At 37.1% G+C, this 25,962-nt stretch overlaps 1 protein-coding gene across 2 annotated transcripts in view; it reads left to right on the forward strand.

Annotated features, from left to right (window-relative positions):
• PCLO (piccolo presynaptic cytomatrix protein) overlaps positions 1-25,962 on the forward strand; it is a 378,115-nt gene that overhangs the window by 171,711 nt on the left and 180,442 nt on the right. For both annotated transcript variants that reach the window (XM_075771604.1, XM_075771678.1), the window contains exons 4-6: positions 2,095-3,318; positions 10,188-15,258; positions 15,633-17,647. In XM_075771604.1, coding sequence (XP_075627719.1) covers positions 2,095-3,318; positions 10,188-15,258; positions 15,633-17,647 — 8,310 coding nt within the window. The remainder of the gene's footprint in view (positions 1-2,094; positions 3,319-10,187; positions 15,259-15,632; positions 17,648-25,962) is intronic.

Raw genomic sequence — 25,962 nt, forward strand, 5'->3', positions numbered from 1 at the left:
ATTTCAACAATTAGCCCACATGAGCTTTTCTTACTAAATTTTGTTTCACATGCAATTGTAATTTCGTCTGTGATTCTTGTAATTTGTATTTCACTTATTAGCTTAATCAGTCATTTTTTCAAAGGGACAGCCATAGAAGTCATGCAATTCTTTTAAAAACAATTACAAAACAAGGGAATTGTAAAGCCATTTAATAATGGGATTTGGATCCAAAGGATGCAGATAGCCTTCACAACTTGGGGTTTTGTTTTGGTAGATTTCGGATAATTCCAGAAAGTGTTTGAAACCAGCTAATCTCAAAATGTCTTAATTTCTAGATACCAAAATTTACAGTATCCTGGACATACATACTGTGCACAGAAACTTTACTAAGCACCAATGTGCTCAGAAATATCCTGGTTGGGATGTGAGAGCTGAGCACATAAGTTCCATTGTTGGAGATGAATAGAGAGATGCCTCATTTCTGGTTAACTATCTTGAAAAGCCGTTTGTAGTCCTGTCATGACCGACCCTAATTACTGTGTGATAACTGCCATATCAATGACAATATGCTGACATCACCAAGTGCTAAGTACTCTTGTTGGGGTAGTTACCACAGTCTTGGTAGTACCTGCCAGTACATTTGTTGAAGTTACACTGCAAAAGGCAAGTCACACGAAGTCAGAAGGAGAGCGGGGAGTCTGATGGTTACACTCCTGTCATTCAGGCATTCTTTGCTGACAGGGGCAGGGCTGGATTTCCAGTCTCTGGTTTTGGTGTTACCTCATTTATTACTCCATTACTTGTTAATATAAAATGCATTGATGTTTCTGGGGTTGCACACTTCTGCCAGGTACCCCTTTGCCTGACAAAATGCCACATCTTCTGGGCAACTGATTCTGTAACATTGGATATTCTGAAATATTCAATGGTATGTTACTGATCCGTCATCCGTACTATCTTAATATTATCAGCAATATTACCTATATAATTACTAATAGAACAATTTTGCTCTGTTTTTTCTGTAACATTGGATATTCTGAAATATTCAATGGTATGTAACTGATCCATCATCTGTACTATCGTAATATTATCAGCAGTATTACCTAGTAATTCTGTTAGTAATTACTTGCTATTACCTAGCTATTACTAATAGAACAATTTTGCTCTGTTTTTCATGTGCTTCATATTCAGTAGGTCACCAAGTTCTCTAAATCAGAGAAATACAATAACTTAATTTTCTGAGACCTTCCATCATCACACTAAAAGGAGCTGAAAACAAGCATACAAAGATTTTAATGTACAGCATAGACCTCGTTTTGCACTAGTGAAGTAGAGCTTCATTATCTATTCTAGTATCCAGAAGATTCTGGGCTTTTTCCTTCCTGCCAGTACTTTTTTGGTATTTAAAATTTCCTTTTGCTATTCTAAAAAAACTATACCCCAAATCCCACTGGAAGCAGTTTGATTACTCCTCTCATGTAGTAGCTAGGCAACTGGCAACAAGATCTTTTGCACAGATAGAAGTGTTTGTCCTTTTTTTTTTTTTTTTCTGATTTTCTGGGAAGAAGAGTAAAAGAAGGCAGTGGCAGCAGGGATTTAGCAGTAAAGAGAGCAGACAGGTGATATTCCTTCTGGGTTACAGCCATATTAAATTTATACACTGATACATATACACAAATTCAAGAGGGGGAGGTAACTTCTGAAGAGAAACACAAAGAGCCATGTGTCCTAACTGGCCCCCTTTTACTCAAGTTTACAAAATTAGAGGGAACTATTGATAGATTATAGAGGTTTTAGAAAACAATAGGTGTTAGAGATACATAAGCAAACGTTGTACATAAAGGTAATTAGTACTTTGGAACAATGTAATTACTGTTAGTTTTCACAGTGTATTTTTATATTTGTTCTATTTGGCTTTCTGGAACTTTTCATGCTTCATTTCTGTTAGAAAGGTGTTATGGATCTTCCTGCAAGAGCAGCAAACAAAGAAAATAACTTTTCAGTATGCATAACATTCAGATTAAAAGTATTCAACTGTATCACTTGCAAACGCTATATGATTTTACTGTTAAGTTTTCAAATAAATAACTTCATATGTTTGTCGTATCACAGGTACAGGAATGGCTGTGCTTAAACTGCCAGACCCAAAGGGCAATGTCAGGACAACTTGGGGATATGGGCAAGGTGCCACTTCCGAAAACAGGCCCTTCACAACCAGTATCCAAACCACCTGCTACTCCTCAAAAACAGCCTGTTCCTGCTGTCTCACATTCCCCTCAGAAGACTTCCACACCGCCTACTCCAGTAGCAGCAAAACCGAAAGAAGAACCAGGCGTTCAGAAGGAAGTTCCAAAACTTCAACAGGGGAGACTGGAAAAAACATTGTCAGCTGATAAAATACAACAAGGAATTCAAAAAGAAGATGCAAAACTTAAGCAGGGAAAGCTTGTCAAGATACCCTCAGCTGATAAAATCCAACGTGTTTCTCAGAAGGAAGACCCAAGGCTCCAGCAAACCAAACTCACAAAGACACCCTCATCTGATAAAATTTTGCATGGAGTTCAGAAGGAGGATGCAAAATTTCAAGAGGCAAAACTGGCAAAAACATCCTCAGCTGATAAAATTTTGCATGGAGTTCAGAAGGAAGACATAAAACTTCAAGACACAAAATTGGCAAAGATACCCTCAGCTGACAGAATTTTACATGGAATTCAGAAAGAAGACCCAAAACTCCAACAGATGAAAATGGCAAAGGCATTATCAGCTGACAAAATCCAACCTGCAGCTCAGAAGGAAGATGCACAACTTCAGGAGGTCAAATTGTCAAAGGCAGTTTCAGCTGATAAAATCCAACATGGAATTCAGAAAGACGATACAAAACTTCAACATGAGAAAATCATGAAAACTTCATCAGTGGAGAAAATCCAACATGAAGCTCACAAAGAAGAGTCAAAACTTCAGCAAGGGAAACTGTCAAAGACACTTTCAGCAGATAAAATTCCTACAACAATAAGTTCAGATCAAAAGAAACCTTTAAGCACATTGGAAGAAGATAAAAAACCTGTGCTCCCAGAAAAGAAGACACCACATCCAGAGGACCAGCAAGAACAAATTACAGCTGAGACTAAAGGCCATGTTGCTGAACAGAAAGCAGAAGATGAAGCACTTTATAAAGGACTGCAAGCTAAGAAGCAAGAGGATGTTAAGAAAGAGGGTTTGACAACTGGAATTTCACAAACGGGTTTGAAAGCTGAAAAAGCTCAGGAAGAAGAAATTCCTGTTCGAACAGCACCTTTGCCAAGAACTGACCCTGTGGAAGCAGTGAAAGAAAAAACAGTAAGTGGCTTTATCCTTCCCACCCCCCTTCTCCCTTACTACAATTTAGAATCTGATCCTGACAGACCCGTCTCTTTATGTCTTCCTGCTCTTTATTGATATTCTCTGTATGGGATGATTCTAAATTATGTCAAAGACTCCCATTGAGTGAAAGTTTCACTAGTTACTCCATGCTCTACATGCAACTTTTCAATACTTCTTGCGTGATTTTAAGTCTCAAGCAGTTACACATTTGAAACTAAGGCAAAGTTCCTGTTTAATCATTTTTCCAATATTTCTGATTTATTTACATGCTTCTGTAGACTCTCAGAACTTTGGAGTTTAATTGTTGAAATTGGAGAATTTTCATAGTTCCTAATCCCAAAAGGGAATATCTGTGATGGCGAGGTGTACAATGTTTTGCAATACCAAAATATGATAAACTTTTGAGGGATACTTTGTGATGCCTGAACATGGTATGCTAAAGTATGTAACCTTTACATCTTTTTGCTATTTCATTTGCTTATCTCATATGGACAAGTACTTTTAAGTAGGGTTCTTGGTGGGCTCTCAAGTCAGATGAATGGATGAGTTTATGACAGCATGTACTAGAGGGCTGCATTTCTTAAATAACTGCATTTGCTGGATGTGAAGTCACCAAGTCACTTTATCAGCTGAAATGAGAAATATACAGGATTTGTTGAGAAATGAAAAATTATGGGGTTTTTGTATCAGCACTGCAAATTAGGTGCTGATTATTATGTTATAAAAGTAGGAGTAGGTTTAGGAAGAACGTTTATCCTTTGCCAAAATTATGTTTTCAAATAATCCCAGTCAAAAAGGTCAAAAGTGGGTTTTTGTGTTGTTTTTTTTTTTTTTTTCTTTTGTGATAACCAAGATATTTGGACAGAAAAATATTCTGATTTAGACATTGTGCTGTGGAAAATACTACTATTTTTATAAACCAAGTTTCCTGTCTGTAATACATCTGCTATCACATGTTGTGTTTCCTCCTCTCGATGGTATCAAGAGGTATGGTACCCTGTGAGTGTACCGAGGGAATCTCTGAATTATGCTCAGAGTGACATAGCCAGAAATCATCCTTTCTGGAAGAAACAAGAAGGAGATCTAAGAAAATCCTATATCAATTTTATTATCTCTTAACAAACATAAGACACTATTGCAGGACTTTCCAAGAAGACTAAGTTTAATTTTGTTAGTGAAATGTCACTTCTGGGGATTTTTTTAAATTCGTATCAGAAAACCTAAGAAGTAGATTTAGAATTTTGTTACTGTTGTTAAAAATTCAGAGGTTTTTTTCTGTTGAAAAATATTCGTAAGGGAAAATTTTCATCACATGCTAGTCTCAGTCCTGTCTGGTCATTTTTATGTTCTGTAAGAAGGTGAAAGCATATTATACTCTAGACAAATCTAAGATACTTAATTGGATTTCCATCTCTGATAGCAACAGATTTTAATTGTAGACTAATTAGTGATTTCTAATGCAGCATACAGACATATATTTCACTCGTATTTCACTTAGATTTTACTTCCTCACACTGCCTTCTAACTGAAGTCAGGACTTCTTGACTTAATACCATAAACAGGGGTTGTCTTTCTATTGCTCTTGTTATCAGACATTGAAGCACACTTAGCTAAAGTTTGTAAAGCAGATGTTTCATGAATAAAAAGAGAAAAACCATAGATATCTACTTGTAAGTATTTTATTTTTTTAATTAGAACACTCTGAAATACAAAACAGAATTGAATGAATGAAAAAGGAAGTTATTTTTACACAAAAAGGCTTTTGCTTTTTTTTCTTTTTTTTGCCTGCTCCTTTTAAAAATCCTTAAAAAAATAATTAGCAGCAGCTCAAATTGTTCAGAACTAAAGATAAATCTGGTGCCTCACCTAGCTTGTACTTCATAAAAATAACTCCAATTTTTTTGTTATTAATTTATTGAAGTATCTTAATGTTCTCTGTGCTGTACATCAAACATTGTTAGATACAATTCTTCCCAAGAGAGCATGTGAAAGAAGTCGAAGAGGAGATAACAATTTGGGTATCACATATTGCTTCAGTTTCAGTGGGTATAGGACAATATCTAGACATTGAAGAATAAATTTTACATGTATTTCAGGACAGAATAATATGAAGAATTTCAGACAGGTGTATTTTTAAATAGAGATGCAAGGGAAAACCTAATACTTTCTGCACTTGAAAAACTGCTGATGCCATTTTATATCCAAATCCGTGCAAATGGTAACTCTTGTAGCATTCCAATGAGATAAGTAAATAATACTATCCTCTTTTTTCACTTAAAAAAAAAAAAAAAAAGACAGCAACACCCCAACAAGTTCCTAAAGACATGAAGAGGCTAAAGTTCTGATCTAGTACAATCAGTAAAATGATACTTGGAAAATCACAGCCATCAAATGTATTTAGAAATCTGATGTCCTTTGAAACAAAAGTGACTTAAATATTGAAGCATTTTTAAGTATTTGGGTCTCAAACTATGATTTAAGGTATCCTAAAGCCATTTTTCTTCAAAACATTATTTTTTCAATAATATTTTAAACTGTAATATCTTCAAAAAGATTTTAAAGAATAAACTGACTTTGCTCATGATTTACAGGTCCTTTTCCTGAGAAACTGTCTTGTAATATTGACCATTCACATGTGCAATAGCAGTTTGCTGTTCTAACAATGATTCTTAGAAATCTTGGACAGTTATGACATAGAGTTTGTCAGTATAAAACAGTCATCTTGGAACTCAGAAATTAACTTATAAGTAGTTCAGCATATCTACATGAATAGATTACCATGGTGTAAATTGGACATATATTTACAACACATCAGGTATATTATAGCATTATAAATGCCCTGCTACTACCTTCTCGTGTTTACTGAGGAATGATCATCTGCTTAGGTTGAGTAACCAAGTAGAAATTAATATATTGTAAATTGACATCATTATTCTAACACATGCCATTAATGTCAAAATGCAGACCAGGGAGCCACAACAAGGAGGAAAAGGCTTATCCATAATCAATTTTTCTGGACAAAAATAAAATGTTTCATTTTGATAATATAAAATTCGGATACAGATTAAACAGTTTAGTCAACCAGTCTTTTTGCACTCTCTGAAACTTTTTTTTTGATAATGTAGATATCTTTATTTCTTCTATAAACAGAATGACCTTTTAAAAATCATGAGTTATTTTGCAAAATAAAATTTCTGTTCCATGCAACAGAATGTAATCTTACTATCTATAAATAATTTAAAAAACTGACAAGATTTATTTTTTTTATCACAATTTTCTTTTAATAGAGTTCTGATTCAACTTGATAACCAATGGGACTTTTTAAAGCACAAAGTTTTATATTTTCAAATAGGAATATTAAAAGTGAGGAAGTGTAAGAATAAATCATACTTCTAAAGCAAAAACTTCTAATTCAAAATAGTTATATGATGTATTGACACTGACACTGTATAAATGCCACTAGAATAGTACAAATACATCCGACATTAGATAATGTTTACCATTAGTTGAAGAGGTTGCATTTGCTGTTTTTAAACAGTCATATCCAGCCTTTTCTAAGTCTCCTTGTTCCTCATGTTTCAAGAAGATCCTCCCATCAATGTCTGTATTAGAGCTAAATTTGTCCATTATTAAATACAGCAGGCAAACTTGCAGAAAAAAATGCCATTCACCTACTCAAAAAGGGCCAGTAATTCAACATTTACCAAAATGCTTCCTACTTCACATGAAAAATGTGGGGGTTTTTTCTGATTAAAATCCTTTTTTCATTCTCCAAGAGGTGTTGAATATATATATGTGATCCTTAGCAGCATTGTTTCTGCAATATTTTGTTATTAATCTAAAAATCTTGTTTATGGTATGTTTACAAATTTGACCATGATGCTGTCTTTGTGTATATGATGGCCAACCCTGTAGAAAATAAATTACCAGTCATTTAATAATAGATGTAGCTAATGACAATATCCTAGTTCTCAGGCTGCAGGAAATAGGGAAAAAAGTGCAAAGACCAACTATTATTTATTGTAAGTTACATGCATATGATCTCGAAACATGATGTGCAGGATAACTTTTGCATGATGTATCACAGGGCAGACAACTGTACATGCAAAAATGCCAGAAAATATATTCATATTGTGGTAGCCTTAAAAAGAAAGTTGGATTTTCTCATCACATTTTTTTCTAATGATAAAAGAAATCCCTCCTTATTGTAGATCTTTTTCTTCTCCTTACTATACAAGTAGAAGTTTTTCCCATATTCAGTTTCCTATTATTCATAGCAGTGATGTTATGTCATACACTGAGGTTCAACAACAGGCCGGGCAATAGCAACATTCATTGTCATCTCCTCTGGTTTGGTCAATGAGTAGGTACTACACATTGGACTCACAGACAATAGCAGCGTCACAAATTACGAGGAGAATGTCTAAAGTTGTTCCATGACCAAATGTTGTCTACCTATTTCTGAGCTTAACTGTTGACTACTCCTGTCTCTGCTTTACAAGTCACTGGATCACTTCATCTCCCTGTGGAGAACCAGATCTGACAGATTCACTTTCACTAGTGGACATCATAGTCTGTCCATCAACTCCTAGAGACCTTCTGATCTTGAACAATGGATTTTCTAGTAGCTCATCTAAATTGATCACAGTGTGTTTGGTTGGATATGTCTTTAGAAGTAAGAACATACTGGAAATGAAAAATAACAATTGAATGTCAAAGCTGACATTTTAGTGAGGGGCATGATATTTCTAGATGGAAAAATACTTTGGTTTTAATGAAATGTGTATTTTTTTAAAAACATAGCCCAATAAATTCTCCTTAAACATTTTCTTCTTTATTGAAGGGAACAAAAATGTAAATATAACATACAAACCCTAAAATTTTTAACTATGATTCATTGCTGACTTTTTATGAAGAGTATATATAATTCTGTCATTAAGGGCTGGAGAATATCCAAGAGTACATCTTTCAGAATAGTAAGTGCTGAAATGTTTAAGTGGTGATGACTTCCCAATGTTGTTTGGAGTACTACAGGTTTATCCATATTTATATATGAATTACAGCCTTATCGTTACAATTGTCCTTAGAAATATTTGGTTTCATATTTGTTTTTTAATTGCAATGGATTTTGCTCTTATATCGGATATATTTGGGTTTATCATAGTGGGTGCAATATTGGTAAGAACAGATGTAGTTTATATTCAAGGTAGTATCTGATTTGGCAAAGCATATAATAAATCACTCCTGTGAAATGGAGATTATTTAATAAAATATTAATTAGTAGATTACTGTAAATTAAATTTTAAATTAAATAATGCAAAAAATGTTTTTTAGAAAGAAAACTGACAATAACAAATATTTGGTTCATGATATTTTGGCATTAAATATAACTAGTGTGAATAAACATGTGAAAATACTTGTAATTGATAGCAACTTAATATGAGTGTAAATATACCTTTAAATTATATCTAACCATTGTCATAATTTTCTTAATATATTTATTCCACAGTATATTTTTAACTCAGCATATTGCCAAGGAAATTGATAAATTAAAGCTTTAAATAAATGGTTTGCTGTACTTCAGAAATCATTGGCTTAGATTAGCAAAGTTGATAAATACTACCTACCTGTATTATTGAGGGCCATAACAAATGTGAAGATCACATCATATTATTAAAATCAGGAGACTTTGAGATGCTTATTCTCAAATTGCTAGTGGAGGTGGGGACACTTTGTAAGATTGTCAGCTAAGATGACAGCTAAGATGACCTGTCATTTGGAGGGAGCTGGTTGGTGTGATACTTTCACTAAGTACAGAGCAGTTGAGAGAAGCAGGAGGAAAACTGGCATGGAAATACTTGCTGTAGGATATTCTTGGTATTTTTGTTATCCAAAGAAGGACATAAAGGTGCTTGTCATTCAGAATGGTGTGGAAGGGTCTGGAAGCTAGGAGAATGACTAAGGATGTTTAGGGATGAGAAAAAAACCCCGTTGGTAATGATGCTCTGTCAGGTATGCCTGCCTTGTTTGTTTCCTTATTTCCTCTGATCAATAGCTGACCATCTTGCTTTCTTCCCTGCAATTACATTTCCCTACAAGCAGCTTACCCCTGCATTACAAATTTACTGAGAAACTTCTTTTTTATGAGGTCCTCAGAAAATGTTTGTACAGTGCCAAACTGCAGATATAGGGACATTCCAAATTACATTAAATCATGCTTCAATCCTCCATGTATTCTGTTGCATGTTACAATGTGTAACACTTAAAATGAAAGCGTAAGTCCAAAATTTGAGAAGATTTACATATTGCTAGACAATTATAAAAGATTAAATGGTCAAAGAAAGGAGCAGACCCCAGAAATACTGCAGGCTAATGTTTGGCAAGCTATATTACTTTGTATCTAGAACTATGTAGACAGTTTTGAAATGTGGGTAATTAAAAGCTTCATTTAAATTAACCCCCAAACAACTTGTCCCATGCATATGTGAACAAACGATAGATTATCATTAGTAAGTGTTCTGAAAACAATTAACTACAGTATTTGTTTTTATTGAAAGATAAACTAATAAAATCAGTTGCTAGTGTGGACAGCCATGCAAAGAACAGTTAGATTCAATGCAAAACCTCAAAAATTGAGGGACTTTTTTTATTATTTTAATAGCTTTGAATAACAAAATTAGTGTTCAGTCTTTTATGGTTTAATATAATTCTTCTTGGCATCATAATTTTTCATCTGATACATTAACTCATCTTTTAGAAAAAAAAATCACATGTATTTAATTGCCTGGAGACATTAAGAATTTATATATAAATATATACACACGCATATGTATTTATTTTTTTAGGAAAAGGAGGATGACAAATCAGACACATCAAGCTCTCAGCAACAGAAAAGTCCACAAGGTCTGAGTGACACCGGGTATTCTTCTGATGGGATATCAAGTTCACTTGGTGAAATTCCAAGTCATATCCCCAGTGATGAAAAGGATTTACTCAGAGAGTCTAGTAAAAAAGACACTATTTCACAAGAAAGTCCACCAAGCCCCTCAGATCTAGCTAAACTGGAAAGTACTGTACTGTCTATTTTGGAAGCTCAGGCAAGTACACTTTCTGATGAAAAATCTGCAAAAAGCAAAGAGCTTTATGAAACATATGGTGAACAGACAAAGGATCAACACAAAACAAAGCCTTTGCCAGTCACTCCAGAATCTTACAGTTCAGATGAGGAAGACTTAGAAGCTATTCAAGAAGGTGAAAGAACCATTGTAGAAGATGGCAAAGGAATTGCTTCCTCCCGGGCAGACTACAAGGAAGAAGAGGAAGGAAATGATATATCAGCAAGAAGACAACGCTATGATTCTGTGGAAGACAGCAGTGAGAGTGAAAACTCACCTGTCCCAAGGAGAAAAAGAAGAGCTAGTGTTGGTTCTTCAAGCAGTGATGAGTACAAACGAGATGACAGTCAGGGATCAGGTGATGAGGAAGACTTCATTAGAAAACAGATTATAGAGATGAGTGCTGATGAAGATGCCTCAGGTTCTGAAGATGATGAATTCATAAGAAATCAGCTCAAAGAGATCAGTGTAACTGAAAGCCAAAAGAAAGATGAAGTGAAAAGCAAAGCCAAAGGAACAACTGGAAAGCATAGAAGAATGGCACGGAAAAGTAGTGCAGGCTATGATGAGGATGCAGGAAGACGACATTCATGGCATGATGACGATGATGAGACTTTTGATGAAAGCCCAGAGCCAAAATACAGGGAAACTAAAAGTCAAGACAGTGAAGAACTTGCAGTAACTGGAGGAGGCGGCCTTCGGCGTTTCAAAACAATAGAATTAAATAGTACGATTACAAACAAATATTCTGAAGCATCTGAACAACAGAAGGGTATTTTGTATTTTGATGAAGAGCCTGAGCTAGAGATGGAGAGCCTTACAGATTCACCAGAAGATAGATCTAGAGGAGAAGGGTCTTCTAGTTTACATGCTTCTAGTTTCACACCAGGTACATCTCCTACTTCAGTGTCATCACTTGATGAAGATAGTGACAGCAGTCCTAGTCACAAAAAACTGGGAGGGGAGAGCAAACAACAGCGCAAAGCCAGGCATCGGTCACATGGTCCTCTTCTTCCAACTATTGAAGATTCTTCAGAAGAAGAAGAACTACGGGAAGAGGAAGAACTGCTAAAGGAACAAGAGAAACAGCGTGAATTAGAACAGCAACAAAGAAAAAGTTCTAGCAAAAAATCTAAAAAGGACAAGGATGAACTAAGAGCTCAGAGAAGAAGGGAACGTCCAAAGACTCCACCAAGTAATCTTTCTCCCATTGAAGATGCATCTCCAACAGAAGAATTACGACAGGCAGCAGAAATGGAAGAGCTGCACAGATCTTCCTGTTCTGAATATTCACCTAGTATTGAGTCAGATCCTGAAGGATTTGAAATCAGCCCAGAAAAAATAATCGAAGTACAAAAAGTTTACAAATTGCCTACTGCTGTCTCTCTATATTCGCCAACAGATGAACAACCGATTGGACTCCCAAAAGAAGAAAGTGGTCAAAAGACATTGAAAAGTGCAGAAGAGGTATATGAGGAGATGATGCATAAGACCCATAAGTCCAAGCCATTTCAAATTGCAAATGAAAAAGATGAAGTATTTGAAAAAGAATCTCTATATGGTGGAATGCTAATAGAGGATTATATTTATGAATCTTTAGTAGAGGATACTTACAATGGAACTATTGATACTAATCTAGTAATGAGACCAGATGAGAGCAATGAATATATACAACAGAGAGGAAAAGAGAAAAAGATAAGAGCTTCAGAACAGATCTATGAAGAAACACAGAAAATTACTGATCTACAGAAAGACTACTATAGCGTTGAGACTTTACATTCTATTGTGCCTCAAGAAGATATAGTTTCTAGTTCTTACATTATCCCAGAAAGTCATGAAATAGTTGTATTAGACAGCACAGTAACTTCCACCACTGAGGAAAAGCAGTTGTTAGATGCAGAAGCTGCTTATGAAGAGCTTATGAAAAGACAGAGAATGCAGCTAACCCCCGGGTCCAGTCCAACACAACCAACTTCAGGTTTCGTTCCCATGTCTGATACAAAGGTATCTAGTGTTGGTGATATAGTGGATAGTACATCTTTAACATCAAGCACTACTTCAGCAATCTCAGATGTATCCCCTGTCAGTAGCACAGCACTTTCTATTCCAGATGTTAAAATAACACAGCATTTTACAGCAGAGGAAATTGAAGATGAATACTTAACAGATTATGCCAGAGAAATTCAAGAAATAATTTCTCATGAAACATCAATGTTGACATACTCTGAGCTATCGGAAGGGGCTGCATCAGTTTTACCTTCTGATACAGCTTCTTTAACATCATCTACATCTTCGGTTTGTACCACAGATAGTTCATCACCTATAGATAGTGCAACCACAGGTTATGTAGATACAACTGATGCTATAAGTAAACTAGCAGATTCTGAAGGTGTCAGGATAATAACCCAAGTCCCCTTAACATCTACAAAAGAGTACGCTGAAGTGAGCATGCCTTATGAATCTATTGCCGGAGCCACTAAAAAGCCGTCTATAGCATCAGATATGGAAAGTGTGGATCAAGCTGCAATTTGTTTGCCTGAAACTGCACCTTCAGCAGTGGCAACAACAGTTATAAAACCCAAGCAATATGCACCTGATACCATTACCTTTGATGACTCCAAAGTAGAAAAGGAAGCAACTAGAAAAATGAAAAGTACAGTAGAGGCTGGCATTGTCAAAATTCATCTTGAAGATTCACACAAAGAATTGGGTTTTGCTAAGACAAGGATTAATTTGACTAGTGCTTCATCTGAGCAACCACCTGTATGTATAGCACCAGTACCAGTTACAGAGCCTGCATCAGAAACATCTTCTGTACCTACTCCCAGTCTTGTAAGTAAGACCAGCATGGTCTCTGTGCCTTCCTCAGCTCCTGCTGTAACATCCAAAGTATTCTCGCTTTTTAGAAGCTCTTCTTTGGATTCTTCTGCACAACCTTCTCCACCCCCGCCTCCTCCTCCTCCTCCACCACCTCCTCCACCACCATTACCTCCACCTATTTTACCCAAGCCAGCCATTTATCCCAAAAAGAAGTCACAGATTAAGACTCCAGCAGCAACAACTCCCACAGTGGTACCTGCAGTCACAAGTGTTCCAACACTAGATTCCACAGCTGTATTAAAGAATCATGTGGTACCTATCACAAAAACATACACCCCAACACCACCTCCTGTACCACCCAAACCGTCCTCCATTCCAGCAGGGCTTGTTTTCAGTCATAGGCCCGCTGAAGTAACTAAACCTCCAATTGCTCCTAAACCAGCAGTTCCTCCGCTCCCAATAGCTGTTCATAAGCCAGCAGAAACACAGCCCAAACCAATAGGTTTGTCATTGACTTCAAGTATGACTCTGAATTTGGTCTCTGCAGCTGAATACAAAATAGCGTCTCCCACTTCCCCCTTGTCTCCACACTCTAACAAATCTTCACCAAGGTTGACAAAACCCTCACAGGAAACCTATGTTGTCATCACCTTGCCATCTGAGCCTGGAACTCCCACAGAAGCTATAACTAGTCAGGCTGTTACCAGCTGGCCTTTAGAAGCACCTTCTAAAGAACAGATTCCTCAGCCTATGCAACCAATTTTTACTCCATCCATGAAAACTATGGAAATTCAAAGTATGGCAGATCAAAGTATGTATATTTCAGGTGCTTTGCAAACTATTCCTGTCACAACACAATCAACTTCTGAAAAAATACCTAGTTCAAAGTCAGAAGTAGTAACAACAGAGGTAACCAAGAGCACGGTGTCTGTGGTTAAGGGCCCAGTGCCTGGTTTTGGTTTAGGTAGTGTTGCTATTACTATACCTCCAGAGCCAATACATGTAGTAGATCAACCCAGGTATAGAGAGAATGGAAGATTCCACCCTTTGGGTGATGTCATAGATCTTCGCACTTTAACTAAGATGGATATTGACATGAGAGACAGCTGTATGGATCTGTCTGCTGTTTCCATGGACGTGAGAAGACAAATGCCAGCAAGTGATACATGTGGGCGGCCAGTAAGTACTGTCCAGCCAGCTATAATAAATCTTAGCACTGCATGTGTTGCGGATCCTTCTCTGTCTGTAGTCACTGAGACAGTAACTGTAATGACTTGCACCGCCACTGTAAGCTACACTGCCAGTACAGACAGCCTCGTGGATCTGGGACATGCGATGACAACGCCACTTCAGCTAACAACATCAAAACATTTTGAGCCTTCATACAGAGTAACAGGCAGCCAGGCATTCTCTGCAGGTAGAGATGAAGTGCCAATAAATTTATCCCTAGGTACTTCAACACATGCAGTGACATGGGCTACTACAAAGCCTGTAACTGTACCACCTGTTGGTGTTACAAATGGTTGGACTGATCTCTCCACTTCTCAGGAGCCAATGGAGAGTGGAGCAGTTGACCTTAGCACTACAAAATCCCACAGAACAGTAGTAACAATGGATGAAGCTACTTCAGGTATCATAACAACAGTAATAGAAGATGATGAAAAGCCTGTGGATCTGACTGCAGGGAGAAGAGCTGTCTGCTGTGATATGGTTTATAAATTGCCATTTGGTAGGAGCTGTACAGCACAGCAGCCACCGACTACACTTCCTGAAGATCGCTTCGGTTACAGAGATGACCACTATCAGTATGATCGGTCAGGGTCATATGGCTACCGAGGAATGGGGGGTATGAAACCATCTATGTCTGACACAAATTTATCGGAAGCTGGACTGTTTGCATACAAAAGCAAGAATAGCTTTGATTATCGAGTTGGGGCAACTGATGCAGCAGTAGATCTTACTTCTGGAAGAGTTACTACAGGTCAGTATGACACAGCAGCAGATCTTTCTTTGAAATATAATTTTGATGTTCCTCACCTCATTTCAGGATGATTTTTTTATTATTTTCCCCCTCCTTCTGTTGTTTTGTTTTCTTTTGGACAGTGTGACAAATTATTCTGGATTACACGTGCTTTTCATTTCTTCATTTTACATATGTCTTTTGCACAGAAGTGCCTGCATGTGCCTGCATGTTCAGAAATGCTGTTTCCTTCACATCTAAAGTAGATCATTAACCTGAAGATTTGCATGCAGTTTCCCTTTCCCATTTAATTCATCAGGATGGGATGACTTTCAGAATCCGCAAAGCAGCATTCTTTTGTGGGACTGGACTGTAACTTTGCCCTGTAATTTCAGGTGAGGTTATGGATTACTCAAGCAAGACCACTGGTCCTTATCCAGAGACTCGTCAGGTGATTTCTGGCATCGGGCTCAGTACACCACAGTATTCCCAAGCAAGAATGGTATCATCTCTGGGTTCCCAGTTTGGCGTTGGAAGTGTTTTAAGATCATCCAATGGTGTCGTTTATTCTTCAGTAGCGACTCCAATCCCATCCACATTTGCCATCACTACACAACCTGGTTCTATTTTCAGTACAGCTGTCAGAGATTTACCTACTCTACAAACAATTGACTCAGTGCCCTCATTATCAACTTTGCAACAGAATCAACCACTCCCAAGATCATACAGTTTCTTGACAACAGTGGCAGCTGAAAAAGATAGTGCACTTACTGCCATTGATATGGAGACAGGGTTACCACCTCTTACTATAGAAACTATTACCACTGAGCCAGCCAACTTGATACCTACTTTAACTACAGCATCTGAAGTTTATACAGATATAATTGAAGATGAGGTTGCCCTTCTCATTGCCCCTGAAGAAGGCAAACAGCAGCAGCTTGATTTGGAGCGTGAACTTCTTGAGCTTGAGAAAATTAAGCAGCAGCGCTTTGCAGAAGAGCTGGAATGGGAACGTCAGGAAATTCAAAGATTTAGGGAACAAGAAAAGTTTATGGTGCAAAAAAAGCTTGAGGAGTTGCAATCCATGAAACATCATCTCTTATTTCAGCAAGAGGAGGAACGACAAGCTCAGTTTATGATGAGGCAAGAGACATTAGCCCAGCAGCAGTTGCAGCTTGAACAATTCCAACAACTCCAGCAACAACTCCACCAACAGTTAGAGGAGCAAAAAATCCGGCAAATATATCAGTATGGATATGACCCTTCAGGAACTGGCTCGCCACAAACTACCACAGATCAAACACTTTTGGAAGGACAGTATGCAACTACAGAAAATGGCCAATTTTGGCCTACTGAGGATGCAACCACTACAGCTTCGGGAGTACTGGGTATTGAAATTCCACAAAGCCAAACATGGTATACAGTTCAGTCTGATGGCATTACCCAATACATACCTAGGTCTGGTATCCTAAGCTCTGTTTCGGAAATGTCTCTTAAGGATATAGATGTTAGAGAGGAGAAGCAATTGAAAAAGAGAAGTTCTATGCCAAAATTACGTGGTCCGTATGAGGAGCTTGAGGAGACGCTGGAAGAAGAGCCCCGGTGCTTCAAAAAGATAGTGGACAGTGGAGTGCAAACTGATGATGAAGACGGAGCAGACAGAGGTTACACAAACAGGAGACGGAGAACTAAGAAGAGTGTTGATACAAGCGTTCAGACAGATGATGAAGATCAAGATGAATGGGATCTTTCTAGCAGATCCAGAAGGAAGCCTCGTGTAGGGAAATACAGTGAGAGTACCACTGAGGCAGACAAACCTAAACAATTCTCCAAAGTATCTAGTATTGCAGTTCAGACAGTGGCAGAGATTTCAGTACAAACAGAACCCGTAGGAACAATAAGAACACCTTCAATCAGGGCCCGATTGGATGCTAAGGTTGAAATCATAAAGCACATTTCAGCTCCAGAAAAGACATATAAAGGAGAAAGTTTGGGATGTCAAACAGAGACAGAGTCAGATACTCAAAGTCCCCAATATCTGTCAGCTTCATCTCCTCAGAAAGATAAAAAGCGCCCAACACCATTAGAGATAGGATACTCATCCCACCTTCGTCCAGATTCTACATTGCAGGTAGTCCCTTCCCCTCCCAAGTCTCCCAAAGTTCTATATTCACCCATTTCACCTGTTTCACCAAGCAAAGTTATAGAGTCAGCATTTGTACCCTATGAAAAACCCATCACTGATGACATCAGCCCTCAGAAGATGCTGCATGCTGACATTGCCAAGGTTCCTCCATCAAGCCCAAAGGCGGCAAAGATGATGCAACGCTCTATGTCTGATCCTAAGCCCCTGAGTCCCACAGCAGAAGACAGTTCCAGAGCTCAGTTTCAGTACACTGAGGGTTTCATGGTAAGAAGTATTTGCTTTCTTTTTTTTTTTCCCCTTTTTTTGTAATATGTAATTCTACAGCTATCAGTACAGCGTGAGGGCTGACACACTCATTTCCAATATTTGTCAATGTAGTCTTGTTGTACACCTCGCTGAAAAATCCTGAGGAATGTCTGCTGTCTAAAGCAATGGTTATTTGCTTCACTGCTTTGCCTGGAAATAGCAGAATCCATATTACAGTCTTACTAAGATACAGAAAAAACCACCACAAATTCTTGCTCAGAATTTGGAAGGCACTTTATCTTTTACATGGCAATTAGTTGCCAATAAAGTAGTTACCGCCAATTCTTCAGAAAATGAAAAGCATTTTCTTCCTAATCGCACAACACTCAGCTCATGGCACAGTCTGCAGTGCGTTTACCTTGAAATTACTGCATGTGCCTTGTGAGAGGCAGCTAACACCAGATTTATAATTACCTTAGTTAGCTGTTCTTTTTCACCCTCATGAGGTTTCTTGGCCATTTATGATTCTGTGGGCAATCTTGTGTCCTAATGTGTACATCTTTTATCTCTCACAGACCAAAAGGTGTCATATCACAAATCCATTTTTTGCTTTGTTTTTGTTTTGGATAAGGAAGTTTATCAAAACGTTATGCAAGTATGGAGGGCTGTTTCTTATGGGGTCAGAGGAGGCAATTTTGAATAAGGCTGACATCATCAGGATTAAAATTTTTCATTTCTGCAGTATCCCTTTTCCTTGAGAAGTAAGGTTTGTGGTTTCAGAATCAGTATGTTATTTATGAATAACAGGAAGAAATTTCAGCTAAAAAATATCTTTATAACTTAACACATTCTTGGCTGTCCTTTTGTCGAGTCCCATTTCCTTCTGTCAGTTGCAGGGTCAGTATCTTATTTGTCAGAGCTCTAGAAGAGCTGCCATTCAAGCTCTTCAGCAATTTTTATGTTGCTATCTGTGAATACATGAGTGATTAGTACAGGCTGGATAGAATAAAGAGGGTTTGTTCTCTATGTTTGATAATTTCTGGTGACATTCAAATGCACAATTATCTGGTTGTACCCTCCAAAGCTCCCACTGTAAGTAGTTTCTTCAGCTTCACATATTTGTGCGGATATCAAATGCTTCCTACGCTGTTATTGCTTGGAAAACAGTACTTGGAAATTTGAAGGGAAAACTGTAGTCATGGCATTGGCATTCCATATCAACATCATTCCCTAATGCAGGATGGAGGAAGCTGTAGCATGAGCACTAAAGTTTCATGTAGAGGGTTTAGAACAGCATCTTGAAGAATGTTGCTCATGAAAGTATTGGGTTTTACTAGATATTGGAGAGTAGGTATAGTATTGTAAAATAGCTGTCAGTGTAGTGAAACTATTACTGAGGATAAATTATTCAGTTCACTTATTTCATAGATATGTATATATTTGATATGAATTGTATACTTTATATGATGGATGATAAATTCTATAAACAGCTGATTGCTTAAAGGCCTTTACAGTAGAGTTTGAACACATACAGTATTGATTAACGAGACATGGAAACAAAGAGCTTGTACATCATTGTTTATTTTTTTATCTACATGTTTATTACCATTTTGCCTTGAGCACAAACAGTAATGAGCTATATTGTTTCTATTAGTATGTAGTCATCAAGCAGCAAATAGCCCGTGTCTCGAAGTACTTACAGTCTAAATAAATGAGGTGGACATTTTTGTGGAACATGAGGAGCAAGTAGACAAGTGCAAGAAAAGTAAAACACTTCCGTGGATGTAAAGTGGGCTGCACTAACCGTGTCATGTGGCGTATGGTGAGGAAGCTGCTGTGTAAGCTTCACATGACCATCCCATCATGACTGCTTTCAGCTCTGAAATTATGTTAAGCATTAGGTCTGTTACACTCTTTTTTTCTGAGAGAGTTTTGTTAATTAAGTGTCTGAGGTTCAGTTAGCTTAAACTAGGATCAGGTACATGACATTTAAAGGAGGACAAGAGATATATGACAAAAAAGAGTAGAGTGAAACTTACATAAATTAATGTAATGACCTCATCAGAATCTGGCAATACGGGCATAAATTGGTCTTGCAGTTGCTGTATCAGTTTTATTTCTTGATTACCAGTTATGTTGGGAAGGAGGGATCTGCAGATCTAAATGATCTCTAGTTTCCATGACACTTACAGTATCCTCCCCAGCACATCTATGTTTGTTTATAGCAGCTAACAACATGGGTTTAGGACTGTTACATCTTGGAAGCACAGGAAAGAGCGGACAGTGATTTCTTCTTTTGTGCCTTTTGTAACACTCAAAAGTTCTTCCTGAAAATTAGCATACACACAGTGTCACTGTTGACAGAATGTAAATCTTACTGACATTTTTTCAACTGTAGAACTGTGTTGTTACAGCAACATATCATTGTTATACTTGAGTTTAAATACAGGATCGCTTTTGCACTATTCTGCTAAGTGTGCAAGTAAGACATTTCCTCAACTTTAAAATATTTTTGGCACTGGGACTAGTTTTTCATTCTTTGCACAGTGCCCACAACAGCTAAAGTCTTTGTTAATTCTCTGTGTACGCTTTTGTGCCTCCTGACTGGAGAGTTCCTAATTGCCTAATTATAAAAAGGGAAAGGTAGAAGGGATCAGTTATGTCATTGAAAACAGGGAGGTTCAGTGCAGAAAAACTTGTGAAACAGCTCTGGAAAAGAGAATTTACTAGAGCTGAACATAAAAGAACAAAATGGAAATGAAAGATTGATCTTTCACTACCTTAGGGAAATGGAGTGTGTTTATGAACATTTTTTGCATGGATGAGTATCCCATCACTTTTTTAATAGTTCTTGTTTCAGGGTTATGGCTTTGTCTGTATTCATAAATACTGCAGGTGAAAAGGGTGTTCATGTGTTCATGTATATGTTTCACAGGCTTCTTTTTATGACAGTTTATCAAAAAAGTTGATCCTTATGCAATCAGTGTGACTAAAAGGGTAAGAATAAAATTGGTCTCTTTCTAAGGTTTACAGTGAAATGATACCTTGTCTTTCAGGCAGTGCACTTTCATCATTCATGTACTTCTTCCACCGAAAAATATATTTATTACAAAATTTCGAGAAAAAAGATTATGGAGGCTATGACTAAGATGATTAAATTGTCTGTGTTTTAGAACTGCTGCTTTAAATATTATTTTATTCTTTAATGCACCTTTTATAGGAAATTATTACAATGTTTTATCTAATCTAATAAGTGAAAGGCTGACAAATAACCTGGTAGCTAATCACATAATAATAAGTATCCAGATAATATTGCTTTCAGTGATGGCACATTTAATTTTCAGATAACAAGTTATATGTTTACATTACATTTTCATTTACTGTTTATTATAGTCATTGCCTTTATATGAACACTTGGATGAACATAGCTGGTGGCTTCCTTTTAATCCAAATAAAAGTATTGTTTTCCATTATGTTCCCTTTGGTAGTTCTGTGCTGTACATTTTCGTGATATGTATTAGTAATCACGTGTAGCTGTGTCAAGGAAAAATTGTGAGCTATAGGGTGTCAGCACCAAAAAAAGTTGTGGAAGCCACCCATCTGGAATTGATATTTTGCAAAGGTACCTAATTTTTCTGTTTTGTGAGTTTTGTGCCACTTGAGCTCCCAGTGGCAATAAGCTCCCCAGCACTGACTGATAGACTGTCCAGCATGGCAGGATTCCATGGGGTCCAAAGCCATAGCTGTGGTCTCCATGAGGGCACCGGGAAGTGTTAGTAGAGTTTGGAAGTGGAGATAGAAATTCATCCATTCAGCAGCAACAAAAAATTGGGAGTACTTGTTTAATAAAGAAATGGCTTTGCACCAGTGCATCACAGAATCGAGTCACATGCCAGTCATAGTCAACTTCAGCACTTGTACACATTGCATATGTGTAATCAAAGCTGGCAATTGTCTTCCTTTTGCCTTTGGATGCAAAATGACTGCTGCACTAAACTGAAGCAAATTGCAGAAGATCTTGCACATGAAGTGTCACACATGTACAACATCTATAGCTAAGCAGTGCATAAAGCCTCAGCAGAAGTGTTTGTATTAGTGAAACTAATGCAAAGACACATCTGTCAACAGCCTGTCAGCTACAGGGTAGAAATTCGACGTTTCAGCTTCAACACTTAGAAGAAATTCTATCGATCTGTTCGTTAAGAGAGTTTACAGAGACTTTTCTTGAAATTTTTATCTGATGTGAGTTGCTGTACTTGTAAGGCAAATATAATTCAAAACTATATACTATAGTAAAAAAGGATAATGACTTCAAGCAAAATCCCAAAAGATTATGTCTTTGTTTACGTAAGAATTATAGGACTTCATCTGTTCCTGTAGTAAGAGAAGAAGTGATTTTACACTGATTTTAAAAGTGTACATTTCTTTAAATGACATAAATTTAAAAGTAATGAAAACAAAGCACCTTAATCTGTGTTTTATCTTCTATGCTATTCTAAACTTTTCAACTTCAAAACTGAAGGTTAGGACTTCAGTGATTTGGGCTGTCCTTTGCTGCGTCAGACATGCTGTACATCTGGGCACTGAAGAGGGGAAACAGGGTAGTTGCTCCCAGTAGAATTAAAACCTTCTATATATCATATCCATGATGTTTTGCCTCTTTATTCAGGACTAAGCTGATCACCAGAGTTGTATTTCAGCAAGGAATGTTCTGCTTGGGTAATGAATGGAGAGAAAGAGTAGGGATAATTGCCTGGTTTGAAGTTGGGTATTTCGATTTACTTTCCTCAGAAGCAGGGAGTAAGTTCATTTCTTAGTGTCATGCCAGAATTTCAGGTGACAGATTTTTGCTATTGTTGGAGCACAGGACATTGATGTTTCCCCTGGTTTCTTGTTATCTGGGCTTAATTCCAGCTAAAAGGAGTTGGTACTTTGTTATAGCTCTTACAGTTACCATGAAATATTTAGAAGTGTTTTGTGGTCTGAGAGATAGGTGGTCACATGGTTGTAACTGCAAAAGGCTTAATTCAGTGACTTTAATTTTCCATTTTAGTCCAATGATTCAGTCCAGAAAAGAGGAATATCATTTCGTTTTCTGTAAAACTTACATTTCAATATAAAGGATCCATTACCTCTTGCAGAAACAGCTTGCTACTAGGGTTTAAGTACAGATGGGTGTTGAGTGAGGAACCTTCTTTGGTAGTATGTTAGAGTAACCTAGATTTAAAGTGCAAAGTGTTTTTTTCTGTTGCTTCTAAGTGACATTTGTGGCCTGTGGTTTAATAAAACTCCTCTTCAAGGCACTGGTGACAACTGGTCCTTCATTGTGGCCATGCATACACCAGTCTTAAAGAACAGTCTGGGAGCAGCCTGATTTGCACGGTTCACACGGTGTGCGTGCAGTTTGTGAACTGCCTGCCTGGGTTTGCCTGACGGTGTGTTAACACTCTCAGCTATAGGCTAAGTCTGTGGGTCTGATTAGAAGTACAGGGTCCCACATCCCTGAAGAGTGCTCTGCAGCTACATGTGAGGCTGGTTCATTGCTTCTGGACAGGAGATTTTATTTTGAGATTGAATTCAGGCCAGCAATCCAGAGAAGGTGTAGATGTACCTACCGAGTTCCTTTTCTGCTTCCATATCAAGTCACACACTTTTTTGTGTGTTTCAAACGAATTCACTGGAAAATGAGTTGAGAAGAGGATCTCACATCTAGAAACAATTCCAGACAGTCTTATCTCTGTGTAAATAGTCAAATAGGACTTATCTATCTTCTCCTTTAACTATGTGGTTTTAGCTAGATTTAAGATTATTTTTTCCACTAATGGTCTGAATTATTTACAGTTTAGAGTCCTGTTAGCATTTCAAGCTACTGCTTCCTGTGCTGTATTTGAAATCCTTTGGAATAACATTTATGTGACTCAAATGAGGCATTTTTTTTCCATCTGTCAGATCTTCAGAACAGAAAGACTACTCTACATTTGGTCAACATATCATATAAACATTATTTTCTAAAGCACATTTAACTGGGTCAGTCTGTCTTGCCAGATACTTTTAAATTAGTTGATTTCACACCTTCTCTATTCAACCAAGGGACATTTGTGCATAATGGAAAATCATTATGGTATTCACTCTTCTGCGTTTCAAAGGGGATCCTTAACAATCTTTTATAAAGCATGAGATTTATGGCAGAGTTGACAAACTAGGTTTTCTGTCACTCGGGCCTTTTCTCACCTGCTGTCAAATCATCCATCTTCCTCTTAAGCCAGCACTTATACAAACGTTAAACCCCCGCCCCCAGCCACAAATCCTATTCCTTGCTCTTATATTCCATAAAAGACAAATAAGAATGAAAGTACAATAATATCTTTCCACTCATTTCCAGCTGCATTGGTTATCTTGGTTATCCATTTAAGAACTACTTTGAGTTTCAGGTTTGGAGAGAGGCTGATATCATGTTCCCTGCTTTAAAGTAATTAATAGTGTATAAATGTAGACACCAGAACCAAGCAGTCATGGAAGAATGATAGAGGGGCACATACCGACCCGCAAGTTTTGGCCTACTTCAGCTCTGTTTTACCTCAGACTTTCATCTCCTCTCACGTCATGGATTACTGTAGTTATTCTGAATAAGGAGTAGGAGGGTAACATTTCTACTAGTGTAATTGCCTGACTGAACTCAAAAGAGAGTTTCTTTCACATGTTCTCCTGGTAAGTTTGGCTTCTTGTATTTTATTCTGTCCACTCTTTTATGAGCAGCTATGACTGAAGCACAGGAAAATCATATTGTACTGAGCAAATGAACGTGTGTTCTCCAAAAGGAGCAGAAGACCAATGTCTGCAAAATCTTCTCTAGAAAGGAAGCACAGACTGTGCTGTGTTAGCACATTGTTTGGTACAACAAAAGCAGAATAATAGATCAAAGTAGCTAATGCTAACATGTCTGCAAGTCGACTGTGGTGGTGTCCAAAAGAAGCCAGTTATTGGCTTGGACTGATTTTCCCTACTGGGATTTGAGCACATCTGAGATGCGCTTAGGACTGAGCTTCCTGTTTAGTTTTCTGAAGAAGAAATCCAGTTTGCAGGCATAAAAACCTCTCTGCAAACTGTAGCAATGTGCACTGCTAACTAGAGAAAAGCAATTTGTTCTTGTCAAAGTAGTCCAAACTTCATCTCAGAACAAAATGCAAGCTTTAATTCTAAAACGTTTCCCCATCATTTTATTAAAATATTTTTAAGTTTGTAAAATATTGTCTTGATCAGCCAAATGTGATTAAATGTTGCTTGGAAGTGATTCAAGAGTGGCAAAAACCCATGACAGCTCATATGTCCTATATGAAGATTACTAAAAAAAACCCCAGAACCACAGTACATCCAAAACTTGTGATCAGATATAATTAAATACAACAAAATATTCAGGAAAAATGTTCTGTATGCCTCTTCATTCTCCACTGTCTGAATGGTTAACTTTCCTCTGCATATGAGGCCTTTAACACAAATCAGTGCATTTAAAATTCTCTCTGATTTTTGTTTTGGGGTTGGTTTTTTTAGAAACAGTTCAGGGTATGCCAGTACTGAGATAATTTTTCTGCAATCAATTCCTTAGAATTTAAAGGGTTGCATCTCCATTAAATTCTGATACCTGGACATACTTCGTCCAGGGACATACTGGTCCATGGAGACTAATTTATTTTTATATAAATTTAAAATATAAGTAAAATATAAATAAAATATAAAATAAATTTTATAAAAAATTTAAACCTACATTTTCCCTTAAAAAAATATGAAAAATATCTACAGAGCTAGATATACCCCATATGATCACCCCAAAAAACAAAAATTATAAAAGGATGAAATTAAGGTAGATGGTAATATTTATGCTAGATGTGTGTTGTTAATACTCATCACTACATTATTAACTTAATAAATCATCTACCAGAGGTCTGAAGTTTTACTTCTCATCTCTAGAAATACTGGCTAGGCCAGATTCTCTTATGCTATCAATGTTTCAAATTGCAGTGTGGGCTAATAACAGCTAACAGGTTTGGATTTTTTTAACTAATAAGGCTTGCCTATGTTAGAAATAACTTTACCTCAGTTCTGATCCTCAATATCCTTCTATTTAGGCATTGTTTTTCTAAGTCAGTGAATTCATATTATAAATAATTTGTTAAGATAAGCGATGACTATTTACAGTTATAAATGAAGCCAAGTTTAATCTTCATATGGGTTTACCTATTGATGCTGCAAAATCAAATTTTAGTATGAAATATTGAGAAAAATAGTCTATTCTACTGTACTACTTTACTTTCTTACTCTAGCACAACATCATGCAT

The sequence above is a fragment of the Balearica regulorum genome, chromosome 1 (genome assembly GCF_011004875.1).
Source record: "Balearica regulorum gibbericeps isolate bBalReg1 chromosome 1, bBalReg1.pri, whole genome shotgun sequence".
Classification (NCBI taxonomy): Eukaryota; Metazoa; Chordata; class Aves; order Gruiformes; family Gruidae; genus Balearica; species Balearica regulorum.